The sequence below is a fragment of the Emys orbicularis genome, chromosome 3 (assembly GCF_028017835.1).
Source record: "Emys orbicularis isolate rEmyOrb1 chromosome 3, rEmyOrb1.hap1, whole genome shotgun sequence".
NCBI lineage: Eukaryota > Metazoa > Chordata > Testudines > Emydidae > Emys > Emys orbicularis.
The window spans coordinates 211,715,586-211,743,365 of NC_088685.1; the positions used below are offsets into that span (position 1 = coordinate 211,715,586).

The 27,780-nt window shown below is 39.3% G+C and overlaps 1 protein-coding gene across 1 annotated transcript in view; it reads right to left on the reverse strand.

Annotated features, from left to right (window-relative positions):
• RALGAPA2 (Ral GTPase activating protein catalytic subunit alpha 2) overlaps positions 1-27,780 on the reverse strand; it is a 291,897-nt gene that overhangs the window by 85,875 nt on the left and 178,242 nt on the right. Inside the window, exons 37-38 of the mRNA XM_065401648.1 lie at positions 24,883-25,041; positions 13,149-13,276 (exon numbers count right to left, since the gene is read on the reverse strand). Of these exons, the coding sequence (XP_065257720.1) occupies positions 13,149-13,276; positions 24,883-25,041 (287 nt within the window). The remainder of the gene's footprint in view (positions 1-13,148; positions 13,277-24,882; positions 25,042-27,780) is intronic.

Consider the following 27,780-nt stretch of genomic DNA (forward strand, 5'->3'; position numbering starts at 1 on the left):
GAAGAGAAGAGTGAGGGAGGATTTGATAGCAGCCTTCAACTACCTGAAGGGGAGTTTCCAAAGAGGATGGAGCTAGGCTGTTCTCAGTGGGGGCAGATGTCAGAACAAGGAGCAATGGTCTCAAGTTGCAGTGGGGGAGGTCTAGGCTGGATATTATGAAAAACTATTTCACTAGGAGGGTGATGAAGCACTGGAATGGGTTACCTAGTGAGGTGGTGTAATCTCCATCCTTAGAGGTTTTTAAAGCCCGGCTTGACAAAAGCCCTGGCTGGGATGATTTAGTTGGGGTTGGTCCTGCTTTGAGCAGGGGGTTGGACTAGATGACTTCCTGAGATCTCTTCCAACCCTAATATTCTATGATTAATTATCAGACTTTTCTACTAATCTGCAGGATTACAAACTCTCTCTAACATATCTGAGGAGAGAAATAATGACATCCAATGCTCAGCTATTACATAAATCAAGTGTGTGTTCTTATTGTGTGCATGTATATACAGACATATACACAAATATATAATTTTGCAGTGGAATAGTATGAACATTCAAGTTAAACTTGAGAAGATACTCATTATCACTCTCTACTTTCAGGGTTTATAACTGGACGAAAAAATGCCAACCCTGGGGTGGGACACCACAAGCTGTCATACTGGGAGTGATTTTTTTTGCTAACCCAGTGAAATGTGGTTCAGCTTTACTTTTTATTTATACAACAAAAACCCAAACCAACAAATGATACAGTTAGTATTTTCAAACGTTTGGAACCTTTTTGCTCTGCTCCTAAAAGCAATGAGTCTAGCAAGCAAGAGGAAGAGGTGTGGTAGAGTTACTGGTTGGGCTATCTCCATTTCTACTGAAGACAGGAGACAATCCAGTACTGCAGAGTAGTGGAGATTTTACAAAATGAAATTATAAACATATGCAGGAATCTAATTTGCAGGAATCAAGTGGCTCAAAAAGAAAAGAAAACAGCATCAGTTCTGTTGATATCCTCTAAAATGAGGCTTTTAAAAAGATGTCTTTAGATTGACCATGTATTTATTAATCCAAAGCAGATATTAATTTAACATCTAATGGTCCCTGAAAACAGAAACTGTAGTTAAACTATTAAGGAAATAGTTAGGAGACCAGAGTCAGATTACCATAGAGCGCAGAAAGCATATCAAGCAGTTTGTGTTCCATGAAGACAACAGACTGTAAATCTTATGCTCTGTGGATGTCTTGCAAGCAGTTAGGAAAACCTGGGGCAGAACTTCAGATGCGTACCCAAACATTTGATTTCTTTACATTGTTCTAAGCAATGAGAGTTAGTGAAACAGTAAATTGGATGGGAATTACTATGGTCACATCCAACCAATGAAGACACCTAGTCAATACCCAAAGTCAATAGAAGACTAGCAGATTTTAGCACCACAGTCTCTTCTGAAGTTAGAAAGGACTTTACTCACCAGAACTATCAGAGGATAAGCATGCAGGCATTTCCATCGAAGAAGTGAATGCTCCAATTATATATGTGCACCTCTTAAAGTTCAGGCTCAAGCCAGGTGATCTCCCTCAGAGTCCCACTCAAGGATACAGTTCACCATGGATCAGTGTGGCCATTCTTCAGAGGCAAGATATGAGATACTCTTCTCTCAAGTTTAGAAGCAGGCAGAAAGGCCTCACTAGATTCTGTCCTATTTCAAACCTTAAGAGCTTCCCAGCACAAGTGGGCTGAGTTTATCCTTTCTCGTTAAGCAATGTAAAGCATCACTGACTGTACAAAGACAGTTTTGCATAACACCAGATTTTTGTGATCCACAGACAATCCAGGAATGGTTTCATTTCTAGGATGCTGACATGTAACATGGGACAAAGTATCCTGGGTATAAAATTTCCTGCTGAGCGGCCCAATTGTAAACCACATATGACCAGAACTGATTTAGATTTAGGAAGCTAGGAAATTAATCAGACAGATTGGATTTGAAGTCAAAGCCGTATTTTTCAGTTGCATTCTGAGAGTATGTGCATGATGTGAGGTCACTGAAACTTCAAAATCCTTGTGGCAGTCAATGTGAAATTATGAAACAAATATCACTTAAGTCCCTGAAACCTGCAGACTGAATTGCACCTTCACCTCCAGAGGATAAAACTAGTACCTAAGGGCACGTCTTCACTACCCGCCGGATCGGCGGGTAGCAATCGGTCTATCGGGGATCGACTTATCGCGTCTAGTGAAGACGCGATAAAATCGATCCCCGATGGCTCTGCCGTCGACTCCGGAAATCCACCGCGGCAAGAGGCGGTAGCGGAGTCGACGGCGGCGCGGCAGCGGTCGACTTGCCGCCGTCCTCACAGCCAGGTAAGTCGACCTAAAATACGCCACTTCAGCTACGCTATTCACGTAGCTGAAGTTGCGTATCTTAAGTCGACCCCCCGCTGTAGTGTAGACCTAGCCTCAGATTCAAAAGAACATAGCAATTTAGATTTAGAACAGTATGAGTGCATCTTAAGATACAACCTTGTTTTGTTTCTTTTTTAATCTTTACAGATAAACTGAGCTCTCAATGATGCATTGTAAATGACTGCAAGATAACTTAGGAAACAATACCTGGGGAACAAAAGGATGCTCAAAAATACCTTCCTAATGTACAGTTCATTTAGGAGAATCTGGAGGAAAGCACAAAAATACATTGTACATGTGCCATTGTCAGAAGTTATCCTTACTTAAATTACAAATACATAAACCATGTTTAACCTTTCTCCATACTGTATGAGATCTGGATTCCATCAAAAGCCAAGTACATAAATATTTTTCATTGTGGACTTTCTGTAAGTGTATATATTTCTTCTAGGTGTTCCAGCAGCAAATTCCAGTTTTATATATTTCAGTTATTGTATTTTTATATACAAGACAGAAGATGTATTGTTTAAGAAAAAAACAATAGGAGCCTGCCTGAAGTTCACTGGGCTAAATACAAGAAATCAATATCTCGGAAGAATCCATTGTTGGCTAAATCAGATTTTTATATGCACTCAGGGTTCCAACAAACCTGATCTCTCCTTACATAATTTCATCAGCATATGCCTTGAAGTCAGCAACAGGCCAGTTTGGGTTTTATTAATAGCTTTATTTATTAAATTTACACGTACAAACACTAGTTTAGCCCATACTATTTTTTCTGACATTCTGATTGTTTTCAATTAGCCCTAGTGAACCTATTGCTTTTGTTTTAGATGGTGTCTCTCCCATATATGCCAAAAATAAGTATTTTCCATAATACAAGGGACTGAGAAACTTCTGTGTATTTTCTGAAACTTGCAGCACCATAAAATCTGCCCAAACCAATTCTTGATCCTCACAAGCATCACTTCGTATCCTTACCATATGCTCAGATATTTCTCTAACCAACAAAACCAGCTTCTTGAAATTCTCTTGCACATAATATACCATTATTTATCTTATTTTTTCTAGCACTTTTGGTAGTCATTTCTCAAATTAATCCATAGGGGGGACTCCTATCCAAAGAACACAGGACTTGGTAGTGAAGAATATGATCATGTAGCTTATCTAGATATTGCCTGGTTTCTCACAAGGAAACCAAGCAGAGTTAGCAGAAACAGCAATTTAATCTTACAATATTCCAAATAAGGCCTCAATAGCTTAATATAAAGTACTTAACTCTCCAAAAAATTTCATATTTTTTTTCTTATTACATTACTTGATTAGGCTCCAAAACATAATCTTCTTAGACAAAGGTAAATCTAGAGAAGGACTTGCTCTCTCAAATTTTTACTGCCATGACTTTGGGATGGCTGAGTCACACATATGCAGAGGAGTCGCGAGTGACTTATGAAGGTCTTTCTCAAACAATTGTCTATGAAAACTTTATAGCAGCTCCACACAATTACATTTTGTTTATATTAGATTTTTAGACTCCCCTCTATTCCCCTGCCCTGAAGTATAACTGATGCAATTGTTATTTGGGGGAGGGAAGGAGAAGACGAGAAAAAGGGGAGGAACTTACTGCTGTCCTCAAGTACAATGTAAAGTCATTTTAATAGTAGTTTGAAATTTTATACCATGATTTGTGAGATATACAATTTAATGTGGTGGCCATTCTACACATTGCTTCACCAAGCACCATTCATTCTCTCTCAGATGCTTAGCTAACTGGTTCTTGCTCATATGCTCAGGAAAGTGATCACCATTTGGGGGGTTAGGAAGAAATTTTCCCCTAGGTTAGATTGGCAGTGATGTTGGGAGTTTTTTGCCTTCCTCTTCAGCATGGATAATAGCATAGAGAGTACACTTATAAAGTTTGCGGACGATACCAAGCTGGGAGGGGTTGCAAGTGATTTGAAGGATAGGATTAAAATTCAAAATGATCTGGACAAACTGGAGAAATGGTCTGAAGAAAATAGGATGAAATTCAATAAGGACAAATGCAAAGTACTCCATTTAGGAAGGAACAATCAGTTGCACACATACAAAATGGGAAACGCCTGCCTAGGAAGGAGTACTGCAGAAAGGGATCTGGAGGTCATAGTGGATCACAAGCTAAATATGAGTCAACAGTATAACACTGTTGCAAAAAAAGCAAACATCATTCTGGGATGTATTAGCAGGAGTATTGTAAGCAAGACATGAGACATAATTTTTCTGCTCTACTCCGCGCTGATTAGGCCTCAATTGGAGTATTGTGTCCAGTTCTGGGCGCCACATTTCAGGAAAGATGTGGACAAATTGGAGAAAGTCCAGAGAAGAGCAACAAAAATGATTAAAGGTCTAGAAAACATGACCTATGAGGGAAGACTGAAAAAATTGGGTTTGTTTAGTCTGGAGAAGAGAAGACTGAGAGGGGACATGATAACAGTTTTAAAGTACATAAAAGGCTGTTACAAGGAGGTAGAAAAATTGTTCTTCTTAACCGCTGAGGATAGGACAAGAAGCGATGGGCTTAAATTACAGCAAGGGCGGTTTAGGTTGGACATTAGGAAAAACTTCCTGTCAGAGTGGTTAAGCACTGGAATAAATTGCCTAGGGAGGTTGTGGAATCTCCATCATTGGGGATTTTTAAGAGCAGGTTGGACAAACACCTGTCACGGATGGTCTAGATAATACTTAGTCCTGCCTTGCGTGCAGGGGCCTGGACTAGATGACCTCTTGAGATCCCTTCCAGTTCTATGATTCTGTAGGGTGCAGGCCACTTTCTGGGATTATCTGGATATATTTCACTTAGTCAACTCCCTGCCATCTGAGGGACATTTGGCAGTGGTGCACCTCAGTCCCTCTTGTTCTCTGCCTCTGGCACATAATAGTTTAGTCTCTTGTGAGCTGTAATACTTTGGTCTAAGTTCAGTTATTGGCTTCAGTGTAGGGGTGCTGGTTGCTGTTGGTGGCCTGTGATATACAGGTCAGACTAGATAATCTGGTGGACCCTTCTGGCCTTAATCTCTATGACCAATTTGCCTCAATCCTGATCTAGAAGGTCCAGGCCAAACTGGGAGATGTGCTACTTCCACACCTGCTTTACATAAAACCAAAGACAAGTTAGATGTACAGCAGCAACTTGACCTGAAGTCCTGAATTACAAGAATTTATCTATATCTGACACCGTGTCTATGTAGCTGTTCTAGTCAGAAGCTACATCATCTGCTAAAACAAGAAGCAGTTTGAATCCTCTGAAACTGACAGTATAAAAATATAGCATATTTTTCTGAGCTTTGTGTACAATATTTAGCAAAAATGTGCATTGCTGTCATTAGAAAATGCTTATAAGTAAATTTTATAAAGAAAATACATTTAGGGAATCCTAAATTGACTAAAAAACTATTGGATAACCCCGAAGAAGAGACCACACAGAAGGAAGATTCTTTTCACATGGATGCCTTTTTCATTGCATCATAGATTTTACATGCCCTGCCTTTTTCTTTGTGTGTAATTAAACTGATTTAAAGCCTTAGTTTTACACATACATTGTTTATCAACCCTACTCCTAATAAATGCCTAGGACATGCTGCTTATAGCATTATGTTCTTTTCAAGATGGTACTGACAATTAGCAACCTCAGATTTAATTGCCATTTGATTAGGAGGATCTTTTGTTTATCAGCAGTCAATTGTTTTAGTCTGAGAGAGTACTCAGGAATGATATCTCTTGAAGATTACTGGTTCCTTCCTTTCTCCAGGAAACAGAAGATGGTTTTGAAACCCTCAAACTCATATGTAATACTTATTATGTTAGTATATAGCAATTTTTAGTGGGTTTGCATATTAGTACTATATTCTTATTATGATATGTCATATTTTACATGTGTTTTAATGACTAAGTAGAAAGCTTATGGTTAGCCATTAAAACACATGTAAAATAAAATTCTTGCCTCAAAGATTGAGCATGATAGTGAGGCTACTCCCTAAAGCATATCAGCTAGCACTTAGTAGCATCTTCATGTTTGTGAGAGCACTCCTTAGCGTGGGTTAAAGCCAGGAGTCCAGACATTTCTAGAAGCTTTACAAATAATCCTCTCATTTTCAGGAGTACATTTAAATGTATGCTAATACCGGACACATGAACTATATAACACTTCAAGAGAAGTTGGGTTCAGATCTTTCAAAAGAATACTATTCTATGCTCTATTTTGTTATTTAACTTAACTTGAGTTCAACTATATACTTTGGTTTGGTTTTGTGTGATGTCATCACTCTGTCTGAATTGTGTAAATGAACCAGTTTCATGAGTGGCTTTTAGATATAAGACAGCAGCTACACACTAAAATTTGAATACGTCAGTTAACTGGCACATTTTTGAATGCTTTCCATGCTCTAATAAATGCTTTAAAACATAGAAATCACTGCAGCAACATGAAAAGTATTTAAGAACAGGAAAAAACACACATACACTCTTTGAAGTTTTTACCTTTCCCACTTTTTTAACATCTTTCTAATAGCAAAAAATATATTTGGGTACAACAGTGGAATTTGAGTCATCATGACCAAATGATTACAGTGCAAACCCTAGATTCTTCTGTGGCTCTGCAGGCTTCTGGTACCCATGGTAACTAAACCTCAGATATTGTCCTCCACTCAGCTGGAGTACTAAGTATTGGGAGGCTTTTGTGTCTGATGAGATTTCTTCCACAACCTTCTAGCAACAGACCCTAGTGCTTCCTCCTGACTCTTTTCTAATTGAGATGCAAATTAATCTCGGTGGCTGATTACACTTCCCTTAAAGCTACTGATAAGTGCAGCTGTAACCAGAGTTTACAGACTTTCCAACAAGTGACTTCAGCTGCCATTATTTGCATGAGGCTGCCAGGACTTTACAGCCCACTATTTAGGAGATGTAGATCAACTTCCCCTTTGGCAGTGCAAGCATTTTATTCACTGCATGTTGTTTAAATGTAAAGTGAAAATGAAAGCAAACTCTGCTATGTAGAAATAAATGTTTTTTGTCCTGTCCCTAAATTCTGTCCTGTCCCCAGAATTATTCTGCTCCTTGCACCATGTTTCTGACTCCACTATCATTCCCCGTAATGCAATTTTTTACTTTATTCCCAAATCTAGGTCATAAACACATTTCTGAAGCCCCCTAATTGTTTTTGTTGCTGTTCTAGGAATGCCTTCAGATTTGTCAATATTTCACTGCTACTGAGATGCCCGGAACTAACTGGAATATTCCAGGTATGGTCTCAGCGGAGACACAATCCTCTGCATGGCTATCATTTACCACACCATAGTATCAGATTACCAGTTTCCACCTATACACAGAATAAAAAGTATCTCTAGTAACTTTGTAGTAATGGTTGACTTTTTAATGGCTTGTACTTTAAAGAGAATGGGAACACTGTTTCTATGCTCTGAGTAGGGTTGCCAGGTCACTGGTTTTCAACCAGAAAGTCCGGTTGAAAGGGGATCTGTACAGTGGCCAGTCACATGTACTGACTGGATACCAAAAGTCCAGTTGCCATGGGTGGGGGGGCCAAGGGATGAGGTGCTGGGTTATCAACCCATGCCAGCCCCTGCTCAGCGGGGACTGCCTCCTACCTGCATCTTGGGAGCCTGCCTGCCCAGTCCTAGCCCTGGAGCAGAGGGAGCCCTGCTGGGGCGGGGGGAGGGAGGGCATAGGTAGGTGAACAGGACCAAGCGAGGAGGAAGGGAGTTGGCGGGGGGGGGAGGGGGAGAGCCGCGAGCGATGAGGGTGGGACCTCGGGGGAAGAGGTGGGGAGAGGGGAGGTTCCAGCTCTCCTGCTGTAGTGTTCGGTTTTCAGAAATTAGAAAGTTGGCAATCCTAGCTCTGAGATGCACTTCTTTTATATATATGTACCCTAAAGTTGCAACAACTTTTTTTGGTGTCATATCCCCAGTGCAAAGTCATGTTTAATTTGCTGTCTAATCTCAATCTTAATTCTTTCAGCATTATTGCTTTCTGGGTTTACCCTTTCCATTGAATATTTTAATTATTTCACTCCCAGGGGTGCTGGAACAGTTTTTGGAGTGGGAGTGCTGAACTGCACCCCTCTAGCCCCTGTCCGTGCCCTCACCACCCCCTAGAACTGGGGTCAGTAGCAGGGCCATGACTCCAGGAGGGGGGACAGGGCCAGAGCTAGGCGTGGGTGCGGAGTCCCAGGGACCCCGGGGCTGGCAGCGGAGCCCCCGGGGTCCTGGCAGCAGGGCAGGACCCCACATGCGGGCCGGGGGCCAGGACCCTGGGGCTGGCAGCGGAGCCCCCGGGCATGGGATCGGCGGGACCCTGAGGCCGGCAGCAGAGCCTCTAGGCAGTAGCGGGGCCGACGGCCAGGACGCCAGGCGCAGAACCTGGGGGTGCTGAGGCATCCCCCGCATCCCTACTTCCCATGCCTATGTTCACTCCAGATTTCTTAACTAGTGTTTTTCCAAGTTTAATCTTATTTTGTTATTTCCAGTCTTACTAGATAGATCCTTTTGAATTATTTCCTTTTCCTCATTTAATTTTGGAACACCTGCAGTTTTTATCATCTGAAAATTTTATTAATATGGTAACTAGCCCATTTCTTTTTGTCATTTTAAAAAACTGAACCCCAAAGAACTTATGATCTCAGGGCCTAATTCTGCAACTCACGCCAAGTAGCACTTACTTATGACAGGAGTCCCATTAAGTGGGACTAGTTACTCAGCATGCATAAGCATTGTAAAAATCAGGCCCTAAACAAGGATGTAAATGAGACTGGACATAAACTTCAGCACCTGCTAGACATCATCCCTGCAACTCAACACATCATTATCATTACAATTTGGTTACAGTTCTTCAGCTCATTTCCAGTCTATGTGGCGCTGTCCATACCTAGGAAAATCTAATTAAATGAGGAGAGTAAGATTTCCTGAGACATCAGAAAAGCTTCAATAATATTTGAACACTGTACAGTTATTGAAACTACCGTTTTTTGTAATTCTGTCAAAAATGCAAATAAATGTATCTGGCAAAATGTGTTCATGATTAACTCATGATCCCATTGCTGATGGTTCTATTAACCTGTAGATGCTTAGAAAGATTTTCTCAGTATTTTTTGTATTATTTTACTGGGGTTCGGAGCAATTCTTTTTTCACGAGGAATCGCTGGGAGATAATTATCAGGAGGATGATTATTCTTTCCCTTTTTAGAAGAAAAGAGGATATTGATCTTCTCACATCTTATAACTCAATCACTACTGTATTCAAGTACTTCTGTTTAAAAATCACATGGTGCTGCCCAAGGAACATGTTTAGTTAGTAATCCAACACAAATTTTCTTCTTAACACAGTCACTCTCAAAACGCCAGGGTTGGGTATCACCAAAATACAACATATGAAAACTATGGAAACATACACATATCAAGCTTTTAATTATATTACTAATTCCTGAAGTTTCTCCCTTTTGGTATAAGAATTTTATGAGCATATAGGTGCATGGAAAATTATAGTTGTATATATGAACCTTTTGAGCTTATCCTGTCAATCCCTCTCCATTCCTTTCCTATTTCCAAACAATAGCCTGACAGATTCCTTCACCCAACAGGCTGACAGATCCTCAGGTCCCTAGAGTGCTCTGTTCTATCTTGTTTTCCCCACCAGCAATCACTTGCTTCAATGGTAAGACAACTCCCACCTGTTCATGCTCTCTGTATGTGTGTATATATATCTCCTCAATATATGTTCCACTCTATATGCGTCCGAAGAAGTGGGCTGTAGCCCACGAAAGCTTATGCTCTAATAAATTTGTTAGTCTCTAAGGTGCCACAAGTACTCCTGTTCTTTTTGCGGATACAGACTAACACGGCTGCTACTCTGAAACTTGCTTCAATGAACTCCCTCTGGCAGGGAGTCTCCAACAAAATGTTCTGTCCTTTTAAGAAAGTCACCAAACCTTTACTTTGGGTTTAAAGGGGAATCTTTATTCTCTCTCACATCCAATAAAAGTTGCTTAGGACTTTCCACCCTACTCCAGCTTTTTCTCTTCTCTAATGTCACCTCCCCACTACATTACCTGTTGTGAGGTCCAGCAGCTGCCTTTGTCAGGCTCCAGTATTTCTACTTTCCATTCACATCACATTACCACATGCACGGTACGGTTTGATGCCAAAGTGCACATGTGCAAAGTAATGATGCAGCTAGACCTCACAATGCCCCCAGAAGGGTACAGTGGCATGCATCATACCTAGTCTCTGTGTGTGTTGCATTTAAGTATAGAGAGAAAGAGGCCTGGCAAAGGTTGGGTCACAGCAGGCTGGTGAAAACCAAATGCCTATGGCGTGTGGAGAGACTCTAGAGAGCCTTAAGGCCTGTGGGAGATGAAAGTCACGGTGATCTCTCTGTACATTAGGGGATGGAGCTGTGACAATGAAGTAATTGGGGACCTGTTTATGGGGTACTGTTACCTTAATAGGAACCTTAAAAATGGTTTGTTTTGGAGAAACAGCTGAATGTTACAGTTCCTTATGAAAACCAGTTTACGTATCCCTAGTATTCTTGTATGGATATATTTATTTATATAAAATAAAATTTTTCTTCTTAACCCAGTCACCCTCAGACTCCAGCATATCACCCTCAAATGCCATTACACACACACACACAGAGTTAGATACATACATATACATTATAGATAGATAGATATACACACAGACACACACACACTAGAGTGCTAGGGATTAGTCAAGTGGTTCTCATAAGGTAACTGTATCAGACCTGAGCTCTTTCTTTAAAACTAATCCAAGCCTGTGTGTGTGCGCATGCACACACATATATATATATATATATCACTACCTATGCCACAGACTCTGACACACAAGCATAAACTGTTAAGATATGTGTTTTAACATGTATACAGTGCGCTGAAGTTAGAAAATGCTACAGTACTTATACTTGCTATGTATCATTGTTTTTAGGTGAAGGAGCTCAGCTTTAGAGAAATAGGTTTGGGGCCTGATACCCAATGACCATGATTTGATTTTAAAATCATTGGTTAACTTGGGAATTGTAACCATAGTGGCAAACTTCCAGTTTTCAGCACTCTAGACATTGAAATACGTCCACTGATTGCCCACTAGGGAAAAAAATAAGCAGATGGCAGTTGAGCTAGCCCTCATCACTGAGAAAGAGCAGTGACCACTAGATAAAGGCTAAACTTGACAGATTCTACTTAGCCTGCTGAGAAAGTTATTATAAGAAAATCTAGGAGGGACAAAGGGCAAGGATGAACATTACATCAAATCATATCTTCTGTTTTCCTACTGTGTCAAAAATCGTTTTTTCCCTTAGAGATAATGGCATGTTTTTCACTCTTATAATCTCTGTTACTGTGTTCAGGTTACCAGCAATACTAGACTGATTGTTTTATTGTCAGACACAGCTTAACACATCTGCTCATACAGTCAAGGTTACAAATAGAAGGAACTACTTTGACAGTAGTACTTAGTTGAATTACCCACTCATGACACAAAAGTGAAAAAGCTAGCGAGTTTTGAGTCTGCTTTTAAGTACTGACATAATCTTATAACTAAGGTATTGTGTGGGCCTGCCTGTGCAACTCCAAACAACTTCACCTGGTTTAAACTGAAGAGGAAAAACAAAAAAGGTAATAAAATGTTATTTAGTTTCTTTAATTCTTATGCAAATCTTCATTTCTGAAGCTTTCCACAAACACAATGAATCAAGTTCAGCTCTTCTACAAAAATTACCATTTCTTACATAGCCATAGTAACTAGAAAAATTGAACCTAAAATGTAAATGCCTCTGATAAACTCTAACAAAGCCATCTTTCCTTCATCATAAAGATTGAGTATTCCAGTTGTTTCATCTCAGGAAAATCAAGCGAGGCACTCCTCATTACATAATTCAAAAGCCCCCAAATTAAAAGCCTTCAAAATAAACTGAAATAAGATGAGTGCTGATCCATAGAAACATATGGGACTGTTAGCAATGTGGTTAATGAAGCACACTAGAGTAATTTTATAACATTAGTGGCATTAAGAGAAAAGAAAACCAGAATGTCAAGTAACAAGTGATTTTATGCGATTAGCCTGCATACCACACAAGAATAATAATTCACACTACACAATTCTACAATACTGAAGCATGCCTTCCAGTTACCCATAACTACTGCTGGAAGAATGTGTTCTCAAAACTCTAAGACGCAATGTGGGTAAAATGAAAAATGGACATAAAGACTGATAAATATCAATACCATTGGCTATATGTTACCTATCTTATTGATGTGAAGATTTCCAAAGAAGACTGAGGAATTACTTGCATTATTACATAAGGGAGTAGAACTGGGCTCCTTTTGTAAATATTAAGCTAATATAAACAATTATTTTCTCATGCTACAGAAATTTGTAAATTATTCCCTCTTAAAGTTTAAAGCACCATTATATCTAACAGTATACCTGTTGACTTTGCAATTAACAGGAAAGTCCAAAAATGCTTGTATTGTTATCCTTTATTTTTAAAGCATACCATATCAGATTAAAGCCCAGCAAGAATGAGTCTAAAAACATGCTGCTTGATATGAAGAAAGCTTTGACATTTTCCTGATGCACAGTTCTTAGCATAAAGTCCAACTGAAAAGATCTCATTCGCACTTACCTCTATCAGGAGAATATTTGTACTTATGATTCCTACATTTAAATTGCATAAAATGCACAGAAGGAAAGGATACAAGCTCTGGTAGAGGGGTATGAGAGATTTCACAGCTCTGCTGGCATTAATGCATGTGGCACATATAAGGCTTGGCAGCAGTTTTGCAGTCACTATTGCTCCATCAAAGAGAGGACCAAAAAATGGGACCTGCGAACCAAAAAATAAAAGTGATAGCATTTTCAGATACAGCATTCTCCAGTCTTAATTTGATGGTATCACTGGGGGTGGAGGGAGATTTTCAAAGGCACAAATGGAAACTAGGTACTCAATCCCCATTGACTTTCCAAAGGAGTAGGGCACCTAACTTCCCTTTGTGCCTTTGAAAATCTATTTCGAGGACATTATATTAAATCCTGCAATACACAAATAGGGATCAATGAGGTTTTGGAAGGGAAGATTACAAAAATGAAAAATATCTGACCCATTATCTCTTTATAATGAGCCTCTTCCACTATTTACGACAGAAACAAAATAAGCATGTTATTATATGTACCAAATAATCTTCTAGTAAGACATACATGACAATATTTTGTTTTCAAGAAAACATACATTTGTTCAGATCTGGCATTGTGCTCTCAGCTGTATATTTGTATACCTAAAGTTTTGGATATTCTTCACAGATACCTCAGTTCCCATCTCTCTTGGAGACCAGGAAGATACTAATAAATAGTTTTTCACAGTCTGACTGCAGACATAAAAATATTGATTGTTAGAATAGTTCCTACTGCATATGTGTTAGGGATGTAGTCTCTCCTTTATCCCATCACTTGGGCTAAGATCAGAAGAAAGGTAGGTCAATGAACATGGAAGAAAATTCATACCCAGTAGAGTTTAGTTTTGGTAAGTACTGCAAAGCAGGGTTTTTTGTCATGGATTTTCCTCCTCAGATTATAATTTTTGCTTGAGCACAAAGCTATAGCTTAAACTGCAGCACAGATTCAAGTTAAGAACAGAAAAATGTGATGGCAACTATCAGTATTTGCATTTATATATACAAGTAGCATTAAGATACAATGTGGAAATAACTTAGATACTGTATCGCAAATCTGTTAGGTGGTGATTTGTCTAGCATGGGCCATGGGGACTGCTTTACCCTCTTATGCCCCAGACCTTTAGATGCAGCCAGTGCATGTTTGTCCAAAGGGGACCAGCCCTCCCCCCTAATTTAAACATCCATTTGGATACTGACCGCCATAACCCATTTTGAATAAAGTGAATCTTTAGGTATATTCTCATAAACCATAGCACTGGGGTGTAGTCATGAGTTTGGAATTGAAACTAAGGACCTGCTTCCTGTCTAGCACCCAAAGTATAGTTTAACGAAAAAGGTAACGAGTAAAACTGAAGTCTCCAAGGGATGCAAGAGAAGAGAAACTCCCCAAAGAGGTCAAGAATCTGGTATAGCTGGTAAGTAAACTTAAGTGAAGATTGGATTAAGCTAAGTATAAAAAGTAGGGCAGTCAAGCGATCAAAAAAATTAACCACGATTAATTGTGCGATTAATTGCGCTGTTAAACAATAATAGAATACCATTTATTTAAATAAATTTGGATGTTTTCTACATTGTCAAATATATTGATTGCAATTACAGCACAGAATACAAAGTGTACAGTGCTCACTTTATTTTTTATTACAAATATTTGCACTGTAAAAAACAAAAGAAATAGTATTTTTCAATTCACCTAATACAAATACTGTTGTGCAATCTCTTTATCATGAAAATTGAACTTACAAATGTAGAATTATGTACAACCCCCCCCCCCCCCCACACACACATTCAAAAATAAAATAGCATAAAACTTTAGAGCCTACAAGTCCGATCAGTACTACTTCTTGTTCAGCCAATTGCTCAAACAAGTTTGTTTACATTTGCAGACGATAATGCTGCCTGCTTCTTGTTTACAATGTCCTCTGGAACGATGGCAGAAGCATGAAGAGGTATATGAATCTTTAGCGCATCTGGCATGTAAATATCTTGCGACACCAGCTACAACAGTGCCATGCGAACACCTGTTCTCACTTTCAGGTGACATTGTAATTAAGAAGTGGGCAGCATTATCTCCCGTAAATATAAACAAACTTATTTCTCTTAGCGATTGGATGAACAAGAAGTAGGACTGAGTGGACTTGTAAGCGCTAAAGTTTTACATTGTTTTGTTTTCGAGTGCAGTTATGTAACAAAAAAACCTACATTTGTAAGTTGCACTTTCATGAAAAAGAGATTGCACTACAGTACTTATATGAGGTTAATTGAAAAATACAATTTCTTTTGTTTATCATTTTTACAGTGTAAATATTTGTAATAAAAATAATATAAAATGAGCACCGTACACGTTGTATTCTGTGTTGTAATTGAAATTGATATATTTCAAAATGTAGAAAAACATCCAAAATATTTAATAAATTTCAGTTTGTATTCTATTGTTTAACAGTGCAATTAATCGCAATTAATTTTTTTGAGTTAATCGCATTAGTTAATTGCGATTAATCAACAGCCCTAATAAAAAGTGTTTTATTCTGTTGACCTAAATGAGGATTGGTATTTAAAAATAGATTAGGGTAGATTTCTGGGTTCAGATCGAGGCCACAATCCTGCACCCTCAACTGTACATTGGGACCCTAGTTATTGCATGCAATGTTCACAAACATTGAAGTCCTTACAAGGTCTAACAGGTCTGTAACATGGTGCTCATTGCCCACAGGTTGTGGGCTTCCTAAGTTCAGGAATGGAGTAGGGACAAGGGGCCCAGGAAGACAGAGGAGGAAAAATGAGAGACATGGATCCCCAAGGGGATCTAGTGTGCAGCTGAATGGAGAGAGACAGCCACATCAGGAAAGGGTCATGGACACACATGGCCATTGTTGTAGAGTTTCTAAGTTCTGCAAAGCTTAGAAACATTAGCTCTGCAAAGTCTGATGTGATGATTATTAGTTCTTCAAGGCCAGGCCTGTTTTAAATTAATTCATAAAAATGTAAGGAAAATACATTACTAAAAAAGCCTATGAGAATTGAATTATTTGAAAATATGTAGCTGTATCTTCAAGGATGCTTTAAAATAATTTACATCTTAAAAAAACAAAACAAAAACAAAACAAAAAACCAACAACCCCAGCTCTCAGTCACTAGATAGACACCACAAATTCAGTCAAGATCACCCAACCAACCAACTAACTTGTACCCCTTTTCTCACCATTCAGATACTACTGTGATAGCTTCAATATAGAAACCAAGACAGTATTAGATATAATTCAATGCATGTAAGAGGGATACATTTTGCTGAGAGGTTAAACACTACATAGCTATCCTCAGCACATCTAACATGTAAACAAATATTTTCATAAGCTTTTTAAGATTTAAAATGTGCTTAGTTTTTATATTATGTATAACTGCAGAGTTCATCTATGAACTTGAAGGCGGCAGTGTGCTTCTGGTAGATATTACTTTATGATATTCAAGCTAGATATTTATCTATGCTGAATCTTACAAGTGGAACCTCACGTCGAGTTCCCCTCCCCTGTACAGCCCCCCTTGGTGAGTTTTATAAGGAAAAAGAATGATCTGGCCCAAGGTAATTAACTTCTTGGCAAAGGGGCAGTAATGGCAAAAAGAAACCAAAAAACCCCATCTTAAAACCAGTATCTCATAGATACATCTGGGCAAGATGCTGACAGGCTCGCCCTGTTACATGAGTTAGAACTGCAAAGCCTTTCATTGCTTTAGAATCTCTCCCTAAGGAACTGAACACGTAATGTAGGTTGACAACTTGCAGTACTCTCAGTACCTCTAACCATCACAAGTAAATGCTAGAATAAGCACAACACATGGAGAAGCCCAAATCATTTGTAAAGTGGAAAAATGTGTGGAAACACACACAAATAAAACGAATATGGACGGTTAAAAGAAAAATGAAAAATCTTAAGAATATTAAAAATTTATAATAGATACTGATTTTCAGAATAAGTCAACCATGAACTAATTTCTCCACCACAAAAATCAAAATGAAAAAAACTAAACGGAGCTAGTAGTAATTATCAAAATTTAATCTATGGATTTTTTCCATCTGTACTGGGGCTTATAACATAAATAAATACCCTCTATTATTCTTCTGCAACCGCTTTGTGGGTGACTGTGACAGTCATTCAATAAACGGACAAAAGGAATAATATAAATCCCCTGCATCAGGGGAATCCCTCTAATTAGAAGTGGCAATGAATCACAGAAGAAATTTGGTTTTAATATAACATCTGCAAATGACAGCTGTCTTTTCACACAGTTCTTGTTAATGTCATTCCTTTACTTAAAATAATTACTAAAAACAGAAAAAATAGATTAGTATAAAATATTTCCATAATTTGACTAATTTTGGATGATTTTCAGCACATGCAGTTTAACATTTAGAGCTTTCATCAATTTCTATATGCAAGATTTAGTAGATTCCCAGCTGGAAAAAACAAAACAAACAATCTATGCCACAGACGTTCTACAGCATCAAGTTTTGTGCTGACTCTGTTTTTAAATTAAGAATTGCAAAGACCAAAACATTTGTAAGTATAAATTCATTTGAAAACTCTATGAAAGGAAGAACATTTTTAGAAGTATTGAGACAGGGAGCAGAGAGTCAGACCTATTAATTTTGTATGCCAGGTGTGAATAACGAGGGTATACACTTATAAACAACATATGTAGACCTCACACATATTTTCAATTTGATATTTTGGTGAGTTATGAACGTAAATGCCCAGAAACTGATATGTGTTAGTCAGTGTATTAAGAGTTAATTTTACAGAGGTTTTAATATCCACATAAACAAAGCAGTTGATAATGTAAATCACTGGAATTATAAAATGAAAGTAATATTCAAATATTCTTATTGACTATCGGCCATTGCTGGTAAGGTCTTGATACCCTCATATTAAAGAACATTATTAGAATCTTGGAAATGTGCTGGGTTGTCTTAAAGCAGCATCACACAATGAGTTACTAAATTTTTCATGACATTTTCTGAAATTCAATAGGTAATCTTTAACAAATGTCAAAACATTAAATGTTTCAAAACTGAGCCATTTTCATATACAGAATCAAATGCTAGATTATGACACATAAATCTATTTCAATATTATATCCCTAAAGAGAAAAAATATGTATTTTTTCCATTCATGATTGTATTTTCTTAGTATTCAAGAGAAGTATGCCATTAAATCACCTTCTGAGCTAATGTAAAATGTTTTTCTGAACAATACAAAATTTAGAAGAAAAGCAGAATTCTGAAAACTGCAACTATTCTTACTTTGTACCACAGAAGAGATTTTATTATTATTTGTATAACTCTAGCAGTGTCGTAGGTATTTATGGATAAATGTGAGGACAAGGTCCCTGCCCTGAACAGCTGACAAAGTAAGGGCTCAATCCTGCCAACATGTGCAAGTAATTTTACTCAGGTGAGTATTACCATAAATCTACTCATCTGCATTAAGATAGGTCCCATAAAAAACGGTTACCTACCTTTTGTAACTGTTGTTCTTCGAGATGGGTTGCTCATGTCCATTCCATTCTAGGTATGCGCGTGCCCACGTGCACAGTTGTCGGAGACTTTTGCCTTAGCGGTATCCGTAGGGCTGGCTGTGGTGCCCTCTTGAGTGCCGTGCTTATGCGTCGGTATATCAGGCGTCGCCGGCCCTATGACCTCTCAGTTCCCTCTTGCCGACAACTCCGACAGAGGGGCAGGAGCTGGGTAATGGAATGGACATGAGCAACACATCTCGAAAGGTAGGTAACCGTTTTGTCTTCTTTGAGTGCTTGCTCATGTCAATTCCATTTTAGGTGACTCACAAGCAGAAGAAGGAGAGGTAGACTCGGAGTTCACAGTCTTGCAGCACTGCTCTACCGAAGCCAGCGTCGTCTCGGGATTGCTGGGTAAGCGCATAGTGAGACCTGAACGTATGGACAGATGACAAGGTGGTGGCCCAGCAGATATTTCAAGAAGAAATTCAAGGAAAGTATGGGCCCCTTATTGAATGAGGGAGGCAACCTAGTGACAGAGGATGTGGAAAAAGCTAATGTACTCAATGCTTTTTTTGCCTCTGTCTTCACGAACAAGGTCCGCTCCCAGATTACTGCACTGGGCAGCACAGCATGGGGAGGCGGTGACCAGCCCTCTGTGGAGGAAGAAGTGGTTCAGGACTATTTAGAAAAGCTGGACGAGCACAAGTCCATGGGGCCGGATGCACTGCATCTGAGGGTGCTAAAGGAGTTAGCGGATGTGATTGCAGAACCATTGGCCATTATCTTTGAAAACTCATGACGATCGGGGGAGGTCCTGGATGACCGGAAAAAGGCTAATGTAGTGCCCATCTTTTAAAAAGGGAAGGAGGAGGATCCGGGGAACTACAGGCCAATCAGCCTCACCTCAGTCCCTGGAAAAATCATGGAGCAGGTCCTCAAGGAATCAATTCTGATGCACTTAGAGGAGAGGAAAGTGATCAGGAACAGTCAGCATGGATTCACCAAGGGCAAGTCATGCCTGACTAACCTAATTGCCTTCTATGATGAGATAACTGGCTCTGTGGGGTTTGTCCGATGTGGCGACCGAGGACTGGTGAGATGGGAGCATCGGCATAACCGGCATGACCCAGGTATTCCAGTAAGGCCACTGCGCTGGCCACAAGCCCTGTTGCCAGGTCGGCATCGCTGCGGCGGATGGCAACCTCCGGAGCCCAGTTGCTACGGTGCTATCTCAGTGAGGGGCTGGACTCCCTCTCCAAGCTGGAGAAATCCTCCTCTGGTGACCATGGCAGGGCGTGGGTGACTGGTGCCTTGAATAGTCAGACTGGTGACGGGAATAGTGGGACGGTGCCATGTTGGGGAGTGTCCCAAAGGGCTCAGTGACGGTTACTGTCAGCGCGAAGATGACCGGTGCCGACTGTAGGGTGACCACTGCCTCCCTCTGGGCAAAGCCTGGTGTGAGGGTGGAGACCGGGAGCGGGGCGACGGCGACCAGTAGTGGCAAACCGGTGACCTGGGCTGATGCGGAGACCAAGGGCACGATGACAAAGGGCTCTGCCTTGGCTCTGGAGACTGGCGGCGCTCACTCGCCTTCTGGGAGGCCTTCACAGATGGCTTGTCCTCGTAGGGAACCTTCACCGGGTTCATTGCCACACACAGTGCTGGCTGCGGTGGGAGAGTCCTTTGCTCTCTGGGCGCCGGGAGCTGAGAAGGCGTTCACTGTGCCATCAGTCTGGGTCCCCTATCGCTTCCCGGAGTTGTTGGTGGATCCCTTAGGGGGGTAAGTAGGTCCTCTTGGGGGCGTGTCCCCTTGCGTCTCTGGCGTGGGTGGGCGAACCAAGCGGGGTCATTTGCCCAATGCCCCTTGGTCTGACTTGCTCAGTGCCAGGTCCCTCTTCTTCGTCTTCTTCTTGGGCACCAGCGAAGGGAATTGGTGCCGGGAAGAGCCCAGTGCCAAGGGTGCGCTACATTCTGAGGCTGAAGTGTTGGGCATTCCTGAGGCTAGGCAAAGAGCGGCCTCCATGAGGAGGCCCTCAAGCGAATGTCACACTTTTTCTGTGTCCTGGGACGAAAGTTCTTACAGATGCGACACTTTTCTTTAATGTGGGAGTCCCCCAGGCACTTCAGACAGCTGCCATGCGGGTCACTAACAGGCATAGGCCTGTTGCAGTCAGAGCAGGGCTTAAAACCTGGAGACCGGGGCATGCCCTGCCTGGGGCAAAGTACCCGCCGGGACCCTAACTGACTAGCTATAGTACTTAACAGCTACTTTCTAACCAGGGGTGGCTCTATGTTTTTTGCCGCCCCAAGCACGGCAGGAAGGTGGCTTTCAGTGGCGTGCCTGCGGGTGGTCCGCTGGTCACGCGGATTTGGCGGCATGCCCGCAGGAGGTCCGCCGGTGCCGCGCCATTGGTGTCCCCGCCACCAAATTGCCGCCGAAGCCGCGGGACCAGCGGACCTCCTGCAGGCGCGCCTCCAAAAGCCACCTTATTGCCGCCCTCACAGCAACCGGCAGGCCGCCCCCTGCAGCTTCCTGCCCCAGGCACGCACTTGCTGCGCTGGTGCCTGGAGCCGCCCCGTTACTAACTAATCTACTATAAAAAACAAACCATTTACAGCTGGAACATGAGGTTCGACGAGTAGGAAAAAAACCCACTGATCACTTGCAAAGCAAGGGAAAGAGGCGCTCCGACCAACCACCACGGGCGGTAAGAAGGAACAGAGGGGGCGTAGGGCAGGAGGCACCTGATATACCGACGCATGAGTGTGGCACTCAAGGGGGCGCCACAACCAGCCCTACGGATACCGCTAAGGCAAAAGTCTCCGACAATTGTGCACGTGGGCGTGCGCACATCTAGAATGGAATCGACATGAGCAAGCACTCGAAGAAGAACATATGATATGCAAACAAGGATGTGGTAGGAAGGGGAGCAATAAAAAGTTGTCTTGTCAGTTCCATGATTTTGTACGGATTACTTTTTATGTGAATATCTTTCAGTATATCAGGTGAAGGGGTGGCCTATGGTTTACAGGCCTCTTTAAAGAAGCATATTTTCAGGAGGACCTTGAAGAAGAAAGAAGGGGGTAGACAAATTTTGGACTAGGTCAAGGGAAGTTCCAGGCAAAGGTTTGTATGAAAATTATTTAATTCCTGGGTTTTATAAAAATTTAAAAACACAATAAACAAAAGATGACAGGTTCTGTCAACATGTATACACAAACACCCTTTATGCACACATCTCTTTTTCAGTGCAGTATGGACTCAGAGACAGTGAACACAGGGAGGTACAGAACTGACTTTGCATGACAGTTACTGAATGCACGCTATGGAAGACAAATATTCAGAATGCCAATGTGTAACACGGTGCTGTTACCTCCCTGCCTCATCAAAAGTGAGGAGTTTCTTGGTGAGGAAGATGGGGTCACACAGTAAAATATGGAGTTAGCAGGATTTTATTATTAATAAAAATACATATGTATCGATTGCCAGGTATACTTATAGCACTTCTCAAAATGTGTTAAATCCCTAACATAAAGAGATTTCAGTTTAAGGGTCCAATCCTCTGAATTGTTGAGAATGCTTAATTCCATCTGAATTCAGTGGATGTTGAGGGTGTTCAGTACATTTCAGGACTGGTATATAAATCCCCAATTGTGGAGTCTGATTCTATGGGAGTGTTAGCTGCACAAGAAATACACGACTGGGCCATAAATCCATATGAACAAAAAAAGACTAGAATTATCAATTCCTATGCACTCTCAATGCCCATGCTGAGGCCCATTAAAATCAATGAGACTCCATGCAGTCATAAGCTTTCACCCATGTGGATCTTTTTGCCTTAATGAGGGAGTTTGGTTGAATAAGTAAATTGAATATATATTACAATGTTCTCTCTTCAGTAAGTTATGTAAGTTGATATTATTTTAAGGAGCCAAAACAAGATTACCTTTTGAAGAATCATAAGTGTCAGAGGGATGAAAAATAAATATAATAGAAATAAACTATAGTTGGATAAAATTTACAGATGTGGAAAGAAATGGATCCCTTCTTTGACCACTACTAATTCTGAAGTAAGTTATCCATGAAACACAAAAATTAATATTCCCCACATTGCAAACACCTGCTTCATTACAATCACTAAGAAAAAAAAGGTTTTTTGTTATTGTTGTACACACTAAAAGAAGGCAAGGTTAAATAAACCTTTTGAATATAACTACTTCAGTTCTATAGTAAGCAGCACTAGTTAAAAGACTGGGGAATGGGTAAATTATAGTACCAAATGGCTGAGAATTAATCTCTGATGACTAGCTGCAATCTAACGAGGCATCTGTGTCCCAGGGAACCCACAGTATGTCCCTGGCGGTATGTGTAGTGTGTAGAGTCTGCATGGCATTCTTTGTCCTCTTTTGCAGGCAGCTTTTCGTCTCATTGTTTAGAATATCCTCATGCATCTGTGACGCGTGGAATGCATTCATACTAACAGACTTACTATTGTTTTCTCTCAGAAGCTTTGTTGAGCAAAGACTGCATCACAGTTCCTGATAATTATATTGCTTAATTAATCAAGACAAAAAAAATTTGCAAATCATTGCCTGGTTGCCAAGCAGGGAGATAAAAATGAAAACAATACAAGCTGAAGCAATATAACAAAAGTAACAGCTATCTGATCAGAAATTCTTATATAATGAAGCTATTAATGCTAAATTGGTTAATGTTAACATTGCTCCAGGTGTCTCTACTTAGATGCAAACAAAAAGGCTAACATTATGTATATAAAAGGCCAAATGTTGCCATGGATTCTGTAACCTGATAGAGAGGACAGCCTTTTCATTTGATTAGGGAATGCAATTTAAATACCAGGGACTGAAGCCAAACAACAGACATTTCTCTCTGCAAGCCTCTTTCATTCACCCTGGGGTCAGTAGCTGGTGAACAAAAGGTCAGCCACACTTGCCCTGGAAATGTCTGGATTAATTTTATTACATTGTAATGGTTTGTACTTTAAATGTAGGGATAACACTAAATTTCCAGTTGGCTATTATTCTTTATGCCTTTGGGTGTTTTTTTGTCTAATATGTAAAAGAGACAGCTTTTCTTGGATCGATTCACACAATTTTCAAACCAGCTTATAATGCTAAATTCTAAAAAATGTTTAAGAAACTCTCATAAGATATTGTTGGCTATATTATTGTATAATACTTTAGCATTCTAAGACGTCATTTTCACTACTTTTAAGTCCCTGACAAGTGGATTGCAGATTCTTTATATACCCAAAATAAAAATTTAACAGCAATAAAAGGTCATAATTTTAAAAGTTGCAAATTCTAAGGTTTATTTTTGTAAATGTATGCTGACAAATTACTAGTTATTAAACTGTACAGTTCTTGTATCTTTCACTAAGTTCTGAAAGATGTATCATATTCAACTTGAAAAACGTGTCACTGGATTTATGCATCATTTCTGCACTTGGCAGTGCTCCAAGACAAATATCATCCTTTATGTATGAAGGAGATGATACTGTGGACTATAGTTACTTTTATAAAATAAATGTTGCCTTGAAAAGCTAACATATCAAATATATTAGAACCAAAATTTACACACACACACACACACACACACACTTTCAGCATTTAAAATATAAAAATCCCATATTTATGTAAACAACTTTTTAGACACTGGTTGCTTTTGCTTTGAGATTTAAATCCACATTTACAAGGAAGTTGAAAAAAGTTACACTATTTTAAATTGTTGACAAAAACAGAAAAGAAATTAAAACAAGTCTTACAAATACAAATTGTTTGACATTTCACACAAAAACAAGGATGCTGAGTGAGAGGAATCACACACACTCCTTAAATCATCCCAGTGAGTCAGATTATTGCAGAGGTCTCAAACACTGTTTGAGGGTACATACAATACCATATGTGCAGCAGTAGCTAAGCATGATGGGGTGAATTAATGCCAAGTGAAAGCCTGAACTCTAAATTCCCTTGCTTTTATTAGTTTAAATGGATCTTTGCCATTGTTTAAAAAAAAAAAAAATCTTTCTTCTCCTACACTTTTAGAATTTTGAAAGGTTGCCCCAAATGCTAAGCATTAATGTAATATGAATATGTTCTTCATTTCAGATCTAACCATTTAAATCTCTACTCATATTAAATTTTCAGAATAAAGTTTCCTTTAAGCTACACGAGAATTGTTGGCCATTTGAACAATGTTTATGATGGACACAAAGTAGTCAAAACATACCTCTAGTTTCTTCATTATTTCCACGAAAAACATGTGATTCTTCATTGGATAAATAATAATTAAAACATCTCCAAAATCTGTTGGTATAATACCCCTGCGGTAGTTCCTGGTGTGCTCAGACCAGACGATGTGAACCTCATCATTTCCCAAGTGACGAAGCTGCAACGGCAAATTGGCTCTTTATTAATCAGAGTGATAACAACAGTTTATGAGGGGTCATGGCTTACAAATTGAATTACAATGCTTGACAGTAGAAATATTTCATTACAGAAAAGGTTAAAATATTGCTTTTTCTATGCTTGTTGGAATTAAAAGCAACTAAATAACTTGCCTCATTCAAAACACATAATTACTTAATCAAACCATTAAATAACAATCAAATTATCAACTTGCATGAGGTGTACATACACAGTATATATACAGATTTCTGTGCTAATCTGGATTATTAGATCAAAATGTTAATTAGCAGAACATTTTAATTCAGTTACAATATTATAGCTTTCACAGTGATAGCAACTGCTATGATTCAGGTTTCCATTTCACACTTTCCATTGTGGCTCCCCATATCCTATTTTCTCAGATATCTGAAAGATTCACTTTTGGGTCTGACACGTACTGTGCTATATCTGTATCAGAAGGCAAACTGTGTTTTGAAAAAGTGAGCAAAATCTCTGAAGTAGTTTTTGAGTTATGACAGAATGGGAGAAAAATTACCTTTTTAAAAAAAACACAAAATATGTCTGAAGTTTAAAGTTGAAACGTAGTATAGAAATAGTCCTTATTAAGTAGTAGTGCCTTTTCTTTGCGAGGAAAAAAATGTTTGTGATTTAACAAAGGTAAAGTCATTTGAAAATTACATATTGAGCATCCACAATAGACTGCTTCTGCTATACACTTTACCTTGACATTATATCTATTATTAAAGGTGATAATTTATCCCTATGCAGAGGGCCAGCACAAGACCTGTGCAATACTTAAATTCCATTTAAACCTTAAAATAGATAAAGCTGGTGATTAAAGTGAAGCACAGGCCTTGTTCTGGCCTTCTGTATAGTGATGAATTTCACGCTACTAGAATTGGATGGTAATTTTTAACAGTAAAGGATTTCTATCAAAGTTGCAAAACAACATTGCGAGGATCAGAATGCTAACAACAGTACCTTTGCTTACGACATTATAGGTTAATAATACCTGGGATTTATACTTAAGCAAAGCAAAATAGGACCTGTTCATACAATAACTCAAGTTCACAGCTCATTATTTGATTTTACTTGACACAGAAAAGTTGCTGAATTTATTTCTCTAATTTATACATACAAATGAAAATCCATTTCAATCCTATCTACAAAACAAGTAATCATCAGTCCCTCATTCCGCAGTTTGAAATGTGTAAACACTACACAAAGTATTTTTTTTCCTGGACCAATACAGATTAGCGTAAATTAACTTTCTCATTATCGTGTCCATGGCTACAAGCATTTCATTATTTTCTAATGATATCTGATGACTGAGATAAAAATAACGATAATGTGTGAATATTGGGACTATTGTAAAGTAAAAAGGTAAAAGGAAAGTGGAAGGGAATGTGGTGCGTTAATATATTAGTTTACTAGCTGAACAACAGTAAGGGCCCAATTAGGCCACCTGTACTCACTGAGCATTTTTGAAAACAGTTCAATGGGATTATTTTTGGAAGTGCAACTCATTGTAAATGAGGATTAATATATATAACCCAACTCATCAAATATAGGCTTGGAGTTAAGACAGAGTTCTAGTAGTAGCTTTGCAACAAATTAAAAACCTGCATTGCTTGAATTTTTAAACCTTCACTAATTTAACAAATTTCAGTAAATAACATATGAGATCACAGAACACCCTCTTCATACATTATCCAACCACACAGGAAAATGCACAGGAGAACACAAGCACATTCATTTAATTGTAAGATACAAAGTTATGAAGAAATGCCTCCCATAATGCTCTGCCTCAGAGTACTTTGGAAGGACAAACAGCATCTTCAGGTGTATAGAAAGCAGTGAGCAAAACATAGGACCAAATCCTTTTAAAAATGGAACATATTTTTTAATCATATTAATTCTTCAGCCAATGATTTCTTATATTTATCAGCACTTTTCATTCTGAAGAATCCCAAAACACTTTACAAACATTACAGTGATCGGTCCACCTACGTCTGAAACATAGCCACTTCTAGAGTGCTAACATAGTAGCCATTCTGAATCAGCAACACCATATTTCGTAGTAGGACTTAGATGCAAGAGAACATCCAAAACAGGAGGAAATTAGGCCAAAAGAATGTAATTTCGCTAGTTGCCATTTAACCAGGAAACAATGGCTTATGCCCCTACTTCTGGCGAAAACCACAATGGCATACTTAATGATCACACATGATTGGAGCCTTGGCTTTATGTCTTTTCTGAAAGATATCTCTCTTCAGCAGCATAGCGCTCCTTAGTACAACGCTTTTGGCATCAGTTTGATACTCACTTAGAAGAAAGACAGACACCTACTGAATCATGAACCTCACTTCCTATAGCTCCTAGGATTCTCTGAGACGTTACCCATCCAAGTACTCGCAAGGCTACATTCTGCCTCATCTATGAGATACAACACAATCACAGCCCAAAGTAACATGCCAGAAACATGCATTTGCTTTACATTAGAATGACAATTGCCTTTAAAGCATAGAAGACCATTTCTCATAATATTTCTAAAAAGACATATCTCCTTGATCAGTATTATTATTATTTGTACTACAATAGCGCCTAGGAGCCCTCGCCATAGACCACATTGTGTTAGGCACTGTACAAACACAGAACAAAAAGACAGTCTCCACCCCCAGAGACTTACAATCTAGTGTACAAGATGAAAACCAACAGA